Source organism: Miniopterus natalensis, chromosome 9 (genome assembly GCF_054644295.1).
Source record: "Miniopterus natalensis isolate mMinNat1 chromosome 9, mMinNat1.hap1, whole genome shotgun sequence".
Taxonomy (NCBI): domain Eukaryota; kingdom Metazoa; phylum Chordata; class Mammalia; order Chiroptera; family Miniopteridae; genus Miniopterus; species Miniopterus natalensis.
Genome location: NC_142089.1, coordinates 29,496,472 through 29,512,772, shown reverse-complemented (window position 1 = coordinate 29,512,772; position 16,301 = coordinate 29,496,472). Strand labels below are relative to the sequence as shown.

General features: G+C 35.5%; 1 protein-coding gene across 1 annotated transcript in view; it reads left to right on the top strand.

The window, feature by feature from the left end:
* The window catches only part of FAF1 (Fas associated factor 1), a 276,569-nt gene that overhangs the window by 221,654 nt on the left and 38,614 nt on the right, over positions 1 to 16,301 (top strand). The window contains exons 14-15 of the mRNA XM_016214169.2: positions 1,588 to 1,724; positions 3,008 to 3,096. Of these exons, the coding sequence (XP_016069655.1) occupies positions 1,588 to 1,724; positions 3,008 to 3,096 (226 nt within the window). The remainder of the gene's footprint in view (positions 1 to 1,587; positions 1,725 to 3,007; positions 3,097 to 16,301) is intronic.

The window sequence follows — 16,301 nt, the reverse complement described above, 5'->3', positions numbered from 1 at the left end:
CATCTTTAGTTTCAGAGGTTGCCAATGATCAGATCAGGGTCAAGATTGACTTCAAATATTTTAGTAAGAAGCGGAAAGAAAAATGAGATCTTAACTTTCTAGTCTCCTAAACTACACATCATTGAAAAACTGAAGCTATATGGGTGTGAAATTTGGAATGGAGGTTTAGGCTGCTTGAATACCTTTTATACCGTAATAGTTGTGGAACATGAAGATCTGAGTTTTCATAGGGGCACTGATATTTCATGGCCAACAGTGGGTTTCTTAAGGCTTTGTCATTTCAAATTGGCATGCAGTCTGGTTACTGTTGCTGTAAATGTGTATATGAGCCTGCCTTACAATGAACTTATTTGCAGTGCTTGTAACTTGTCTTGACATTCTTGCTAACAGTTGCAGTGGCCCTTAACGCTGTCTACTTTATGTAGTCACATCACAGGTTTTGTGGAGGATTCAGTCTAAGTTTGGGGGATGAATTTCTGTAGACAAGAAATATATTGGCTTTAAAAATTAAGAGGTTTGATTCTGTTTTGAATTTGGATATCAAATGAATCTGAGCATATGACATTTTAATGCCGTTTGTCTTTTCAAATAGATTTACCTTCTAATGCATGTGACAACAGGACTTTGCTCATCAGCTAGAACATACATTTCAGAGGCGTTGTTACCTAAAATATTATCATAAGGCATAAAAAACACACGATTTAAGTTGCCTTTCATGAACATAATTAAGAATTAATAAGCCAGTACTAGTGGCTAGTCCCCAGAATTTCCACTGTTTTGCCTTTTGTGACCTGTGTTATTAAAAGTCCATTATTTTTACAGACTTTATTAAATTGGATCTTATTAAAGCATTCTATATTTGCATTTGGTCTTTCATAATTCATTATTATTATGACATTTACTTTTTACCATCAGATCTGAAAACATATCATAAGCTACCCTTTTCTCTTGAAAGAAATGCTAATTTCAAACAGTCCTCTAATAGAAGAGAAAAGCTTTATCAGTTTTTTCATTTATTCCAGATCGTGTTAAGAATACTAATGCTAGACTTCAGTATGCTAATATCTCTGAGCTTTTTTTGGTCAAAAGCTTAGAATTATTATTTTTATCCATACTAAGTATGAAACTAAAAGACCTGCCACTATTGGAGAAAACACAATTCTAAAATATAATTCTTGATTCTAAAAACTTGTGAAAATGTTGCTAAATCCTGTTTAGATTAGGATAATAGTTTAACTTTGTCCCATGCAATATTTGTCCTATTTAAGAAATTATTTTCTCTTAAAATTCATTTTGTTTGTTTTTCACGTAGTTTAAGGTAGTATAGCTTAACGTTTAAGATGAAGAATCCTATGCTTTCAGCCCCATATAGCATTTAGGGCACGCTGCCTGCTTTTCTATATGATAATCATTTCTGTATCATTTATTATGTAGTGGAAAACTTAATATGGCTAGACTTTACATATTGCTATCAGACAAGTTGCCTAATTTTAACATAACTAATAAAACAGTGAGGTTTTTGTTGGGGTACTAGTAAATTTATTAAACTCTGAAATGAAGCTTATTTTGGATTTTATCTCATTTTAGATTTCTGACAATGTGCAATAGGCACTTTGGCAGTGTTGTTGCACAAACCATTCGGACTCAAAAAACAGACCAGTTTCCACTTTTTCTGATTATTATGGGAAAGCGATCGTCTAATGAAGTGTTAAATGTGATACAAGGTAAAGTACATGTCACATGGGAGTACAGTGTCTTGTGTATATGATAACCATATAACATTTACCATCAAAGCTGACAGCAACTCTTTGTATTGGTGAATATTTTTGCATTTTAAAATGTAGAACTTCCTGAAGAACAACTTCAGAAAGTACAGGTACTGTGAAAAATGGAATACGCTGCATGAAAATCCAACAGAAACACCTTAATAAAATTACACAGCCCTTGGGACTTAGGATAATCATGTTAAATGTTCGAAATTGCTAAATTCCCTAAACTGGCAATTAAGTCATAACCAGTTGTCAAATATGACATTTCATATATGTATATATACACAGAGATTTCTTCTGTGTGTATGATTAGTTGAAAGAAATGCTCATCTTTAGTTATCTAGAAAAACCAGGGATTGGATATTGCAAATGGAATTGTTTACAGTGGCAGTTGTTTCCCTTTATTTGTGTGAATCCATGTCTAAGATGCGTTTCTGAGGCATGAAGTTATAGGATACCTGTGAATTTAAACTTTACCAAAACAATTAACCTTTACATTCTTTATCCCCAAAAAAGTGAATGATTTTTTTCCTGTTATTCATTTACCCCAAGGATTTGTGTAAAGTGTGGCTTTATTCATGGCAAAGCTAAAATGGAAATAGTATCTCTTCTCTATGCTACAGGGAAAAAGACGTTTCAGGTGCCCTGTGCTAAATAAAACCTTCAGTATTTTATGTTTTCTCTGTAACTAGTGCATTGAGTTTCATAAATAATGTTTAAGAAGACCTGCTCAGGGAACAAATTGCATAGATGAATAAATTGCCTAAGAATCAGAGCACTACAAATAAAAAATGGAAATCCAAGGGTTTGCTTAGGGACAAAAATCTACCTTAAAGGTGATCGTAAGCTTTTTGCCATTTATTATGTCTGTTAACAATAACTACCAGTGATAGTGTGTGTACTGTGTACCAGGCACTTTACATTACCTCTACAGAGGTTGTGTTAGCTTTATTTTGCAGATAAGAACATTGATCCTTAGAGAGCTACAGTCAGTCACTCATTCATTTATTTATTTGTTTATATTAAGTGAATATTTGTTAAATTCTTGTCATGTGCTAGATAATTTCTAGGTACTAGATCATAGTGGTGGAACTAGGGTTATAACTATGACTACAAAACCAGTTTTAACTAGATAATAGCATACTAATTTGTAAATTTTTTAGGTTGTAGTTATTTTTTATGATTGATTCTAGAATGACTTCCCATAACCAAGTTTGGCGATCTCCATATGTTGCTAGGTAACACAACAGTGGATGAGTTAATGATGAGACTCATGGCGGCAATGGAGATCTTCACTGCCCAACAACAGGAAGATATAAAGGATGAGGTAAGGTGAAAGGTTAAGTAGACCTTTACTAGGGTTTTGATAATTTGTCAAATGGGTGATGCTTGCTTTTGTCATGACTGATAAGTAAGAATGATGAAGATGCATTTTCAGATTAAACAGGACTTTTATGTCATTGAGTTTACCTAGCAGTCCACTCTTTTCATGACCCCATGACCCAGCAGTTTGTTTAACTTTATGGACGTTTATACTTTGCTAGATTTGGCGTGGTGACAGGAGGTCAATTTGCAGGAAATGAATTCCAGAGCATACTTATGGAAGAAACTACAGTCCAGAAATCTTTTCTACTATATGGGTTTTTTACTCACCCTTAAGATCCTTTTTACTCTTTTTAAATATTGAGATTGATTAGCAATAAACACATTTTACATTTCAATATGTTTTTGAAACCCTGGAAGAATTAGTAAAAGATCTCCAAAATTCTGAATTTCTCTTAACACATTCAGGTGGTATGGAGGACGTGAGCGTGGAACCTCAAATAAACTACTAATAACAGCAGTACTGACAATGACAGTGGTAGTCAACACTTGCTGAATATTTATACTGTGCTAAGCATTTTACATTTATCATGTAATCCTCAAAACAACCCCATGAGGTTGTATATGAATCGGACAGTCTGGCAGGAAACAGATGGCACTTTGAAACTGGGTTATTTGAAAGGAGTATAAAGATATGGGCAGGGTTAATAGAAGTTAACAATGGGTAGCACAGGGTCTAGGGCTTAGGGAGCCATTACCATCCCTATGCTTAAAGTCCTAGGGGAGGGCGGTGTATGGAGAGGACAGCTTCTGATAGAGGGATTATATCCAGCCCCGGGTGACCTGGTAGGGAGGAAACCAGGGAGTAGCTTCACTTCCCTTTCACACTCTGATCTCCTGTTAGTGCCTCCTATTGATCAAACCCAACTAGAACCTCCCTGGGCAAAAAGCTAGGTAGAGCATGGATACTGAGGGGCAGATGGAAGATAATCTAGCATAGATTGGTACTATTATCTCCACTTTTCAGATGAGAAAACTAAAGATCAAAAAAGTTAATTTACCTAAGGTCATATGGCTGGTGGGACCTATATTAATCTCAAGTGACCTGTAATAATCTCAGGTAACCATTAGTGCTTTATCAGTCAAGAAATTTCTAAATTTGGAAAATAGCTTTAAGATAAAATATGAAACAAATATTAACATTTGTTAATTTGGCATGCCAGATGCACAGCTTTTATAAAATTATTTTTAACGTTGTTTTTTAGTTAAATTACAAAAAGATTTCTATAGAACAAATAAGGGAGACTTTGATTTCTGAGCAATGAAGAAAAGTTTCCAGGTGTAGTGAATGTTTTTAATAGAATGCCCTTTGTTGCAAATGGAAAACATGTAGACAATTTTAACATAACCTTGTACTGTTGTATTTTACTTTATTTACTTGTTTGTCTTTCATAAGACTGAGTTTGTTAAAAGAACAAGGCTTGTATCGTATTCACATTTGTAGCTCTATCCCCTGACATTGTACCTAGGAGTAGACACTCAATAAATGTTTGTCAAATGATTGGATAAATGAATACTTGGAAGAATTTACAGGAAATAATATTACTTAAAAAAATAATACTCAATTACAATGGTATAACACCTGATATATCCACATTAACAAATGTGGAAACTTGGAGTGTTATAACTAGTTTACAGTTTTACTGCTCATTAAGTTTCTTTTATTGCTGGTTTTAAAAACACTGTAATTTTTCTTTATAGTCAGTGTTTCATTTACTCTGAGGGAAAGGTAATTGGGTATATGGTGGAAAGATGTTTATCTGTTACTCTGTAAATTGACAGTGACATTTCAAAATAATGAAGTACTGTGCTTAGTTAGGAATTTGTAATAATAGGCGTGCTGCCTTTCAAGATTACATTTATCCTAAAATAGAGGCATTGATTGACAATAATTTACTAAATACATTCTTCAGCCATTTAAATCTTGAGTCTCAGTAGTACTAGATTTACAGATTATGCTGTATAATAATAAGAAAGCACAATATTTGCATGCACATTCCCAGGTCATTCTTTTATCTTAATTTGTGTTCCTTGTAATTCATTGATAAAGCAATTGGCTTTAATTCCTTCAGTACTTAGCACAAAATTGGGTATGAGGGTTACAAGAAAAATCCAAGGCTCCATATAATTGACATTTTTATTGAAATTTAACTGCAAGAGGTAAGGATTTCTCTTTGTTTTAGAGTGCCTTCATGAAAATTATTATTCAGGTCATAAGTAGAGTTCCTAGGAAAAGCTTTTCTAAGTTTAAAGACTTCTTTTGGACGGACTGTGCATAGACCATAATGAGTTGAGTGTATGTGACAAGAAACACTGTTCCTTCTAATTGTGAATTTGCCTTCACTTTTAAAAAAATTTCAAATAAGACATCTTAAGCTTCCAGTTAAAATCAAATTCATGAATGATTCTGTTAGCAGAATCATTAAAGTGATGGATGTAACTGAACCAAAGTTAAGTTTAAATTCAAGCCTAGGAAGCCATCCTCCAAACCTGTGTAAAGCTTTTATTAAAGCCAAGCCCAAACCATATTCTTACTGAGTCATTCTTTAGTGGTCCAGACTGGACTAGCCTTTATATCACTAATTGTTCCATCTCTAACCAGGAAGTGTACATTATATGAGCCTCTTTTTGACAAACCTGCCTATAGCTTTTTCATAGACATTTTCATTAATGGTATCAGTTTGGTTTTGTAAGTGTTTACTGAGCATTTATCAAGCACATAGTGCTAGGCTAGATCCTGGGGACCGAGAGGTGCTTTGCTGCAGTGAGGGCGCTGTTGGCAACCAAGGGGTAAGGGGGGAAGCAGTTATCGCTGTATGGCAGTGGCCACGATCAGTTTCTGCTTTTAGCCTTGTTCCAAACAATAGATACTTTCTAACATGTAAATGGATTCAGTTTTTTTCATATGCACTGGTGTTTTTTTAACCATGAGTAATCTAGAAACCTCTGATTATCAATAAGTTATGATAGTTCCTTATCTGTTTTCATTCATTCGTTTGTTCGTCCTTTCAACACTAATTTATTTAGAACCTTCTACCATAGGTACAAGGATTACTCCTTTTCAGTCCAACCTCTCTGATTAACTTGTATCTGAGCAGTAGCTCAGTATTGTCAGAAATCAGATGTTGGAGATAGGACAGATTTCAAGGACAGTTACATCATTCTCACTTCTTTGTTAATTCTAAGAATACACTAGCGAAACATGGGCAACATTTGCCAGAGGAGCATTCTGGTGTGCTTATTGGCTCATGCAGCTTTTTGTGTTGCCAAAAGAAATTGTTGGTTTTGTGGTTTGCTCCGTGGAATGTGTAACTTTTTGTGCTAAGTGTTGTCTTTATCTTACTGTTTTAAGCACTCCATTCCTTTTCCTTTCCTCTGTTTAAAATCTTATTGTGATTGTTGTCACACCCATTCTGTTTCCAGAGTTAGTGATAAACAGGATTCTGGCTTCTGTAGATATATTCTTCAAACAGGAATAAGTCAGCCCAAGTACCCATCAGTAGATGAGTGGATAAAAAAGCTATGGCACATTTACACCATGGAGTACTATGCAGCTGTGAAGAGGAAGGACCTTTTGGCCTTCGGCACAGCATGGAGGGAACTAGAGAGTATTATGCTAAGTGACATGAGCCAGTTATAGAAGGACAAGTACCAAATGATCTCGCTTATATGTGGAACATAATAAACAAAATAAACTGATGAACAAAGTGGATCCAGTAATGTAGAAGTTTGGAACAAACTGAGGGGTCTCAGAGGGAAGGCAGGGAGGGGGGTATGGGTGGGGAGAGATTAATCAGGGAACTTAACATGTTTATGGGCATGGCCCATGGACGTGGACATTGATGTGGGGAGGGCCTGGGGGTGGGATGGATGTGGGGTGGAGGGGATCAGTAGGGTTAAAAGGGGGGCATCTGTAATGGTCTCAACAATAAAGATAAAGAAACATTAAAAAAAACAGGATTAAGTCATCACAAGATAGAGACTAAAAGTATTTTCTTGAAAAACTAAAGCCAAGTTTATAAAACAAACCAATTTTTTTTAAAAAATAGATTTTTATTGATTTCAGAGAGGAAGGGAGGAAAGAGAGACAGAAACATCAACGATGAGAGAGTCATTGATTGGCTGCCTCCTGCACGCCCCCTGCTGGGGATCAAGCCTGAAACCCAGGCATGTGCCCCGACCGGGAATCATCAAACTGCAATCTCCTGGATCATAGGTTGATGCTCAACCGCTGAGCCACGCCGCTAGGCGAACAGACCAACTTTTAAAAGGATCCTTTACTATTAGTCTTTTAAAAATATATATCTGAACTACTTCCTGAAGCTAGCAAGAACTCATTGGTCAATAGTTCTTTAGGAGAGTTTTCCTTGATATAGCTGTATTTAAACTTATATGTGAGATACAAAAAACGCTGTATTTTTAAACATCAGAACTCCATAGAAAAAGCAAGTCATAAAAGATCTAATACCCAGCAGTAACTCTGAGGAGGAGTTGCTAACTGAGTTGACTGTTAATGATGAGGGTATTAAATGGATAGTTGAGAAAGGCATAGGTGCCTTTCTATAGGTGTTTTCTGCGCAGAAAAAGGGTTCTTGGTTTTTGGGGGGTTTTTAGATATAATTGACATATAACATTATATTATTTTCAAGTGTACAACATAATGATTCGATATTGTGAAATGTTCACCAAAAAAGTTACTTAATATTCATCACCATATAGTTACATTTTTTGAGTGTATGGTAAGAACTTTTAAGCAACTTTCAAATATACTATACAGTATTATTAACTATAGTCACCGTGCTGTACATTACATCTTTATGACTTATTTATTTTATAACAGGAAGTTGTACGTTTTGACCACATTCATTTCACCCATCCCCACCCCCTGTGTCTGGTAACCACCAATCTGTTCTCTGTATCTATGAACTTGATTTTTTTTTTTTTAGATTCCACATATAAGTGAGATCATACAGTATTTGTCTTTCTGACTTATATTACTTTCTGTAGCTAATTTCTTTTAGTTTTCATGATAATCTTAGGAGATAGTTATTGTCCCCATTTTATTAAGGAGGAAACCGAGGCTTTTCAGAAGTTAAATAAATTGCCCAAAGTCATACAGTTGTGTCAAAACCAGATACACACACATGTGCTTTATATACATCATGATCCCTTTTAAAGCTGAGTTACATTTGCATTAAAAATTCATGGGATAAACTAAAGCAGCGCTCTTCCCAAGAGTAGGTAGAATCAGAGCGGGCTGCCCTGAAGAGTAGGTCAGACATTCCTAGATTCCCAAATATCCTGTTCACTTGAATAGAATAAGGAGGTTTGTCATAGCTGTCTACCCCTGCGCATGGAATAATGCTCACTGTTAAAAAGTTATTTCCACACCCCGTTTATTTACATTTGTTGCTCTTAACGCATCTGCTGATAGATCTGTTCATCCATGCTTGACACCTCAGAGTAGAAGTTAATAACTTGTCATGTATGAAACTAATATAAAGAGATTTATAACTCAACTTTGACATTCCAATTCGACACACCTGTTCAGAGCCAGTCCTTCACATTTTTCCTTCCTTTGCCTGAGGTGGAGACTTCTTCATGGATTACAGTAACACTTTTTGACAAGCTTAGACTAGGTGGAACTGCCTTGTAATGACAGAAGACAATTGATGATATCTCAGTAATGCATTCTTTTTCGATTTGGGCTGTCAACATTTATTACTGACAAAGGCACTCATTGTTAAATAGCTGGCCCAACCTGTCCACTTTTTGTTTTTAGTAACTGTACAGTCTAACAAAGTATGTTTACTTTCTAGCAATGCAGCTTTGGGGGAAATATACCTAGTTATTGTATTTTCTTTTATGTACCATTGTTTTAGAAGTAGCTATCTTAGTGTTGTCCAAATAAAAATTGAAAACCTCTGCTTCTTCTAAAGCCTTCTCAAGTGGCAGTTGAGACCTTCTCAATGTCATAAACCTGACAGGCACCTAAGGAAAATGTTAACTGACACTCTCTTAAGTCAAATTCTTTTAAAAGATTCCAAAGAAACTGTTTATGACTTAAGTATTACACTACCTAAACCTCTATCTTTGGAGACAGTCATATCCTACGTGAATTTTTCTTTCCACTAGGTAATATATAATGATGTTTGTAAGAAGGAATTTGGTTGCTGGAAGTACCTTTACCTTGAATTTGTTTGCTACCAGATTGAGGGCCCTCCACTGGTTGTTTATGGAGAGGTTTAAAAAAAAAAAAGCCAGAGACTAATTTTCTTTAAGAAACTTACTTTTTACAGTGGAAAAGCTAAATTGTATTCTTACAGAAATAGTTTGTTGTGTGACCTAGACTTCAGGAAGAGTGATCCTCATAATCAGGAGAGTCTTCTCTGAAGAGATAAGATTTGACCTAGTACTAGAAAGGACAGAACAATTTGTGTGTGCAGAGGTAAAAGGAAGACACATTATGATGTGGAGAAAGTATGAGCAAAAGACTGAAGAAGTTGAAGTCATGTAGGTCCAGTTTACAGAAAGCAGAGAATTTGTATAGAAAAATAGCAGGGGGAGAAATTCTATTGCCTACTATTAGTGTTTTTAACAAGTCACCTTTGCCTTTCCAAATTACTTTTCTGTGATTTGTATGCCTCTCATTGGGGGATCCTAAGAACTTTTTGGCACTTTCCTTCCAGTTAAAAATTTGCCTTAATTCCAGTTACCCTATCCAATCACAATATGGTACAAAAATGCAGTAATGGCAATAATTACAAAGTACAGAGATGGCATGAAGAAGACTTCTTACAGGAGGCAACGTTGACTCTTAAAGGATGCTATGTAGACATTCACCAGGTAAACCTTCATTAATTCATTTCTTGGCCCCTAAACCAGCACATTTTTATGAAGGACCTGCTACATGCCCTCATTGTGCTAAGCATTAGTAGATAGAAGGATGACACAGTCCTTTAAGTGTTCAATGACACGCAAAGGATTTCAATATAATGTTATAACCCTGTGATGGAAATAAATGTAGGGTGTTAAATCTGCCTATCAAACTCAGAAAGAAAGGCCTCAACAGGGAAAATAATTTTAAGCTGAAACTGAAAAAAAATTAGCTACGTTTTTTCCACTGTAAAAGCTATTAGAAAATTAGAAAATGATCATCACAATAAGTTGTTAACATTTATCACCATACATACAGAATTTTTTCTTGTGATAAGTACTTTTAAGATTTACCCTCTTAGCACCTTTCAAATATGCAGTGCTGTATTATTAACGATAGTTGCCCAGCTGTACATTATATCCCATAACTTACTTATTTTATAACTAGAAATTTGTGCCTTTTGACTTTCTTTACGCATTGTGCCCAACCCCCACTCCCCACCTCTGGCAGCCACCAATCTGTTCTCTGTATCTGTATCTATGAGCTTGGCATTTTCTTTTAATTCCACATATAAGTGAAATCATATGGTATTTGTCTTTCTCTCTCTGACTTACTTCACTTAGCATAGTGTTCTCAAGGTCCATCCAAGTTGTCACAAATGGCAAGGTCTTATTCTGTTTTATGGCTGAAGAGTATTTGTATGTGCATGGGTGTGCGTGGATGTGACATCTTCTTTATCCATTCATCCATCAATGGACACTTAGGTTGTTTCCATGTCTTAGCTATTGTCAGTAATACTGCAGTGAACATGGGGGTGCAGATATCTTTTCAAGTTAGTGTTTTCATTATCTTCAGATAAATACCCAGAAGTGGATTTGCTGGATCATATGGTAGTTTTGGTTTTAACTTTTTGAGGACCCTCCATACTGTCTTCCCCAGTGGCTGCACCAATTTATACATTTTCCTTTTAAAAAAATTATCTTACGTATTTTTGCTAGAAAAAATGCTTCCGTAAATTCTTTTTTTCATAAAGCTCTTTTATCATATGCATGTATATATATTTGATTTTATTACTTCAGCAGTAGTAAAGGGTTACCCTGAGGAAAAGATGGGTTAGAATAATTATATGTAAAGTGCAAAGAACACAACCTGTGAAATCTATTCACTGCATATATTCCAGGCATAACTGAGACAAAGAACATACACTTTGCGGTCCTGAACTAGTTTATTCATGCAAAGCAATAGAACTATTCAGCTTTGCAACCACCCCAAAGTGTTTGTGAACATCTCTTACCTGGGAAGGGGGTTAAACCTATATAGCTTTTTAATCCAAATAATAACTTTAATGTAGAGCTATAGCTATTTAATTATTATTTACTAGGAGGCTGAACTACAGAATTTCACTTTGAAAGTTAGGGCCAGCCAGCCATGGAGAACAATCTGTCATATGCTTAAGAATCCTTTCATATTTGCTTCTCAGAATGACAGCCTTCTGTCAGAGAAGGAACTAACAAATACCTGCCCACTCACTCCCTCATTCACGTTGAGAGAACTGCCCATTCCCCATCCATGTGCTTTCTCTTTAACCACGAACAGTTTAGCTGGTAAAATGCTTGCTCTGAATTTCAGTCCAACAAAAATTTTTTCAGTGCCTGCCATATGCCAAGCTGGTAACACAGTTTCTACCCGCAGAAAGCATGCCACTTATTTCTAACGATGAAGCCTCAGTGCATAAAGCAATTATTGAGTAATTAGGTTCGAAGCAGGGAGGCGTAGGTCACATCCAAGTGGAATAGAAGGAAGTTAGTTCAGAAGATTAAGAGATGAGAGTAGGCTAGGGGAATCTGAAGGGAGCCGTGGTTTGAATTAGGCCCTGAGTAACTGGAAGAGTCCTTACTTAAGAGTATCTCACTGTCTGAGAACCAACTAAAAGTTAACAGTTAAGAGATATGGTGCCCTATTGCCTCAATTCAAATCCTAGCTCTGCTACTTAGCAGCTGTATAACCTGAATCTGTTTGGGCCTCACTTTCTTCAATTAGTAGTTATTTAATAGGATTAAAGCAGTTGACACATGTAAGTGCTTAGATTGGTACCTGGCATCTAGTAAGCACTTAGAAAATGTTTTCTACAAAAATAATAATAATAATAAAAACTGAGTTTGGGTGAATGAGTAGGAAGTAATCATTTGGATTAAGGAGAAAGTGCCTTGAAAAAAATGTGGAAATGTGATAGGCATGTAGATGTAAAATGACTTAGGACGTGTGGGCAATGAGAAGTAATTCAATAAGGTGAGAAGGAGGTGTTGCCAGAGGGAAGGGAGGAGAGAAGAGGCTGAAAATGTGCATTAGAGCCACACCCGGAAGGTACTTCTATGTTCTCTTGTAGTTTAAACCTTAAACTGTAGGCAGTGAGTAGCCATCACTTTTTTAAGTGGGAAATAACATGATTTGATTAGTAATTTAGGAAATAATTCTGTTGACTATGCTGTTTGCTTATCACTTTGTTCATATCTTTATGACAGTTATAATTTATCTCTTATTTTGTTTTCTTTTTGAGGTACAGTGCTTTTCAAAGTGTAGTCTGTTGACCACACATTTACAAAATACAGATTTTTGAGCTCCCATGCTAGACCTACTGAATCAGAATCTACAAGTAGGCTAGATAATTTGTTTTCACAGATTTCCTATATAACAAGTATTCCCCTATGCATCTTAAAATTTGAGAACCATTGGTTTAGTGAACAGTACATAGGCATTAGAAATAGATAAACATAATTACAAAACCTTGTCTAGTCCCTGACAAGCAAATTATGTAGACTTAAATTCAAGTTTCAGCCTCCCCATATGTCAAATGGAAATAATAATATCCTATTGCAGTACTGTGGGAATGAAAAGAAAACAACATATGTAAAATGACTAATCCATAATAGACTCTCATACGTATTGCCTTCCTTTCCAAGTTTATTTCCTACAACTAGTGAGAAAAGGAAACTATGTCATACTCATCTTATTGTTTCCAGTTTCTAACACAAAGCCTAACATATAGTAGGTATGCATAAATGTTTTATAAATGTGTAAATGAAGGAATGAATGAATTTTATGAGGAGGGACCAGAAATTGGGGGACCTGTTATGAGACTAATGCTATATAGTCTAAGCAGATGACGGCAAAAATCTGAACTTGAGTCACCATGCTTGGAAAATGAGAAGGCTTTATTCTAGGTTACCAAGCAATAAGATTTTCTCTGGATTGGTATAGCCATAACATAAACTCTCACAAGTCTGCTTCCTCTAAAACAGACACTGAGACAGCAGTCTTATCATGTGAAATTCTGCCACTAAAGAAATTAGCAAACCAGTTTAAATCCAGCTTTTCAACTCACTCCCACATACCACTTCCATCCAGAGGAAAAAGAATCTTTTCTAAACATCACCGGAAATTCCAGAGACTTACATTCTAGCAAAGCAAGACAGTCTCAGGACTTGGAAATTACTTGCTACTTCATCTTTCTATTTTTATAGTCCTACAATGGACTATCTTGAACTTTCTCTGTTTAAAACTTTTGGTAACTACAGTTTAAAATATAACCAATTAATCTAACACTAAGGCTCAGTCTTTGATATAATAGGTATCAAACCTATTTTTTCAGGTATGTAACCTGAAAGAATGTTGAGTGTTAGGTTTGCCATAATACTTATTTCACTGTTTTTGAGCAGTTTCATTAATGATTTTATAGGCAAATCAGTTTAACAGATATAAACTTATAATACAAATGCCTGTGGAGCCAAATGCTCACCCATTCTTCAATTTCTAAGGACCTACAAAGTACCAAGCACTGCTTGGGATTCGGGATACAGAGCTAAACAAGGAAAAGTCTCTTCATTTTGCTTAGGATCTGAAAAGAGAAGTAAACATAAATAGACAATAACAGCTCTACAGGGTAATACAAGGCTGAAGGTACAGATCCATTCCTTACCGCCTTGCTCTTCTCTATGGAGAGTCCATTGGTAATAAAATAAACTAAGCCTATATTTGTTTTTCCTATTCAGTTCTCATAACAAGTGAAATATTGTGTTCCTTGTAGCAAATGGAAACAGTTTATTCCAAGGAAAATCATCCCATGACTATCTCCCACACTGCTTCAGGACTATATAATGTTTGGAAGGAAGAAAAATTAGAAGGGGGAAAACACAATGAGCATGCATGTTGAAGAGAAGTGAAATGGCAGAAAGCTCTAGATGAGGCACATTCTAAGAAGCTGTGTGATCCTGGGAAAATCACTTAAACTTTCTGAGTCTCAATTTCTTAATTTCTAAGTGGGGATAAAAGTCATTTCCTGGCCAACCTAATTATTGTATCACATGTGGAAGTGCTTTGTAAACTTTGAAATATAAGACTTTAAAGGATTAAAAGTCTTAGATAAAAATATAGGTAGAGGGATATTCATTAGTATTATATTTTCCTTTGCAAATGCTTAGTTAATGGTAGCTTTTTTTAACAAGGAAATGAGCTTTTTACAGAGTGGAAACCACATGATAAATTAGGCCTAGGACCAAGGAATTCATTGTTACCATAGAGTGGATGAGGCCTTGTAAGTCATTTCTGATTTCATTAACAAAATGATCATTTCTTTCAGTCTGGAGACTTAGTATATTTTAGACACTGTTCCACCATGCGTTCCTCTAGTTAATCCTCACAGCCTGGGTCACTTTTATATATCTGAGAAAGTCTTTATTTTTGCCTTCAATTTTCAAAGATATTTTACTGATATAGAATTCTAGGTTGACAATTGTTTTTTCTTTCAGTGTTTTAAAGATGTTGCTCCACTGTCTTGTTATATTGCAATTTTATATTCTGCAGCTGTTTCTGATGAGAAGTCTGCTCACCTTATTTTGTTCATAATAATACATATGTCTTTTCTCTGATGGCTTTTAAGATTTTTTTCTTTTTGCTTTGAATTTTATGCATTTTGGGTTTGATGTGCCTCAGCATAGCTTTGTCTATGTTTCTTTTCCTGGTATTCATTTAGGTTCTTAGAATGGTGGCTTTATAGTTTTCATCATATTTGAAAAACTGTGGTCATTATTTCTTAAAATAAGTTTTCTCCCCCAGCACCCTATTTTCAGATTCCAATTACACTTATGTTAGACTGCTGAAAGTTATCTCACAGGTAACATTTCCAACTTCCTACCTCGCTTGGATCCAAAATAAAATCTTATGGTTCATACTGGGCCTGTAGGTTACCAAGATGTATAATCTACCTTGTCACGTTCCATATTATATCATCATTTCCTGCTCTGATTTTCAGTTTCCTCTTTATTTCTAGTACCTAGGAATTTCTCTTTCTTTTTCACATGCTCAGTAATACTTTGTAATATTTTTGCTCTATTTTATCTACTCTTTCTACTTATATTGAAAGAATTTCAGGTTATCTTGATCTATATCTCTTTACGGATATATACTAGGACCATTTCCCTGTTTACAAGGTCCTACTTATTAAGGGTAAAGAGACACATCTACAAGTTATGAGAACACATTTAGACATGAAATGTTAACCACAACACCTGGGATTTTCTTAAAAATCTAATCATGTAGTATAATACAGGGAAGCACCTAAGCAGTGTTCTCTAAATCCCAAAATTGGAGATTACTGTGAATAGGACAGTTGGAGAGACAAGTATAAAATCTACAAGATAAAAAAGGAGAAATAATAGCCATTCATAAGCAACTACCAACATACAGGAAGCTGTGAAAATAATGAGTTTAGGAAAGTTCATCTGGAGCCAGCCCTCTGTCTGCTATGGTCAGAGAGGGCTGTGGGCAAGGGGAAGAGCATTGGATTTGGGGGAAGAGGGTGGAGGAAGGAAACTGTCAGGAGACTTGGATTTAAGTATAAACCCTGCCACTGACTTAACAAGTAGTCGTGTAAGTAACTTACTCTCATGATTTCATTTTCTTCACCTGTATAGTGGCTCTTTTGGACATGTTGGTCTCTTATATTTATAAAAGTAAATGAAAAGTTGGTAGGATTTTGAATGATAAAGCTGATGGAGCAGGAAGTCTTTCAGGTGGAGAGAGCCACATTATTTAAGGCACAAAAGGAAAATAATATAAAACTTGAACACTGGGCTCTTTACAATAAATCAGTAGACTCCATAAAATAATGAAAGTAGTCCACGAGTAATTATCCATCTCTTCTCCTGTTGAACTGTGGCCTGCCTCTATATCCCCAGTGCTGGTTTGATGCCTGGTATGATTCAAATTAGTTGAAT